At 32.4% G+C, this 2,889-nt stretch overlaps 1 protein-coding gene across 1 annotated transcript; it reads right to left on the bottom strand.

Annotated features, from left to right (window-relative positions):
• Positions 1-1,797: 1,797 nt before the first annotated feature.
• Positions 1,798-2,340, bottom strand: LOC111888645 (uncharacterized). Its single transcript, XM_023884774.1, has one exon. It carries the CDS (start codon positions 2,338-2,340, stop codon positions 1,798-1,800), a length of 543 nt encoding a protein of 180 aa, XP_023740542.1.
• Between the last annotated feature and the right edge of the window lie 549 nt (positions 2,341-2,889).

Here is a 2,889-nt window from a genome sequence, read left to right as displayed (position 1 = left end):
GTTGTAAGATTAAGGACCTTAAATGCCTTCTATCCAATGGGATAATCAATCAATACACAAGGATGAGCCCTTGACATGAACTTATCACGACCCACTGTAGAAGTGGTGATAAAACATAAACATCCATATGCTTTTAATTATGTCAAATCTGGTTGTTTTTGATAAAGAAGTTCAAAAGGACTTTTTAACTTAAGAGATGCAGAAGGCATCCGATTAATAAGGTGAACAGCTGTCCGAATGCATCCAGTCTAATAAGAAAACCCAAGACCAAATTGATAGAGTAAAGCTCATGTAACTTTAAGTATATGTCGGTGTTTTCGCTCAACAATCCCATTTTGCTGAGGGGTAAAAAGGGTAGATTTTTGGCGTAAAATTCCCATTTTGCTAAAAAACTCTATGTCTTCATTATTAAATCCGAGTTCATAAGCATTATCTGTGCGAACAACTTTAATGGTTTTATGGAACCGAGTTTGAACAAAAACAACAAATTATTTGATAACCCCCATTGCATACCCTTTATGTGTAATCATATATACCAATTTGTGTTTACTATAGTTATCAACTATAGTAACAAAGAATTTGAATCCATCATGAGATATGTGTTTGTATGGACCCCATACATCCACATGAATTAGATCAAAAACAACTTGAGATTGAGATATGCTGGTTGGAAATGGCAATTTATGATGTTTGGATTTAAAACAAATCATACATGAATCAACATCAAGATCATGAGATTTACAACTAGGAATAAAAAGATGATCTAATTTGCTAATAGAAACGTGTCCCAATCGTTTATGCCATAACAATGTGTTAGAAGTTTTGCAACAACATTTGTAGAATTACAAAAGAGATTGAATACAAAAAAAAACCGAAAGACAATGAATTAAAAATGGTTTGATGATCGAAAATGTAAAGATCATTGATCTTATTGCCAAAGATAATAAGAGAGAGTTTATTCCTTGACGAAAGGTCCTGCGATAGGCAATGTTGATCAGTGAAAAGAACAAAGGATTTGAGTTGAGAATTCAATTTGGAAATAGAAACAAGATTGTATTGAAATTAGGAACATACAAAACTCCTTGAAGAATTAAGGAATCGTGCAATTTGACATTACCATCAAAAGATACACACGCATTAGTACCATTTGTTAAACCAATGAAGTGAGGATGAGATAATTTGAATAAAGAAAGAAACAATGTCTTATTAGAACACATATGATATGTTGCCCCCGTATCAATAGTCCATGAATAATATGGTTGTAAAAGAGATGATGATATGTACACATTAGCAACAAATCTTCTGAAAGAAAAAAAATACCTTCAGATTCCGTTGATCCATCCATAAGAGAAGTTTGGGCTGAGAAACTTGATGATGGTGAATTGATAGTGTTGTTTTGAAGAAGCACCATTAGCTGTTGAAATTGTTCTTGTGAAATACCAAAATTAGAATCAACTACAACATTATGAACATTTGACTTTGGATCTTCACGTTTAGGTTTGGTGAATTTAAAGTTTGCATGGAATCCATTCAGACAATAACATTGTTATTTAGTGTGACCAGACTTTTTACAATGATTACAATCCAAAGATTTCTTGGACACATAATTTCAACAGAAGCATGCATAACAACAATATATGCATTGAGTGGAGTAGAAGTGTTTATACCATGTTGATGTTGTTCTTGAAGAATCAAGGAATATGTAGTGGAGACAAATGGAAGAGGCTTAGTCATGAGAATTTGACCACACACTACTTTGTAAGAATCATCAAGTTCCATAAGAAGTTTAACAAGTCATTATTCTTCAAGAAACTTGTGGATTTGAGATGCAACATCACAAGAACATGGAGGAATTGCTTGAACAATACACAATTCATCCCAAATTCTTGTCAATTTGGTGAAATAAGTTCCGAAATCGTCTGAACCTTGAGAAGTTGAAATAGCTGTTGTTGAATCTGGTAAATCAACACTCCATATGGTTGTTCGAACCTTTGATACAATTGAATCCAAATTTCTCGAGCAATAGACAAAGAACAACACACTATCGACACTATTTTTGGATAGAGAATTCAGAATCCAACTAATTACCATGGAATTGGCTCGAAACCAGGCAGAATACGAATTTGAGATTATTGTTGGTTCAGAGATTGATCCATCAATAAAACCTAACTTGTTCTTGCTAGCTAACGATATGAGCATTGATTGTTTCCAAGATGCAAATCCGATTCCATTAAAAGGATTTGTGATGAGAATAGAACTCGGATTGTCAGACGGAGCAATGAAGAAAGGATTTGATGGATCAATGGTAGTAAATCCAGTAGAATCAATTGGATTAGCCATAAGAAATGATACATAATCGAAAACTAGTCTGATACCATGTTGATTTAGATAATGAAGAAGAAATTGTTTGAAAATGATTCAAAACTTGTATTAGGTAATGATGGCGAATACATACACACACACACACAATAGAGAAGGACTAACGAACTAACTAACTCATAACATAATAAAGATGTAAATACCCTTCTATCTAACTGCCATCTATAACTATCTATAACAACTTTTCTAACAGTAAAAACCACCACTGTTTGATTTGAGAATGAGAAATATCAATTATTACGATTTAAGTTATACATAAATGCAATACCATAATTTTTTTTGATATGGTTTATTCAATGATAGAAGTTAATAAATACATTTTAAGTCGAAAATCAGTAAACAATGTCAATATGAAGGTTGTTGGACTCTAGTTCATGTTGAAAATGAGAAGATGAAAGTGTTTGCAATCCATCTACAATGAACTTATTTTCATGACACGACATATGATTATAAGATGAAGACTTTTGGGTTCATATTGTAATTAATATTGTTATTTTGCATATATTGAAC

The sequence above is a fragment of the Lactuca sativa genome, chromosome 7 (assembly GCF_002870075.4).
Source record: "Lactuca sativa cultivar Salinas chromosome 7, Lsat_Salinas_v11, whole genome shotgun sequence".
NCBI lineage: Eukaryota > Viridiplantae > Streptophyta > Magnoliopsida > Asterales > Asteraceae > Lactuca > Lactuca sativa.
The sequence above is the reverse complement of the archived record's forward strand: the minus strand, read 5'-3'. Positions and strand labels throughout refer to the sequence as shown.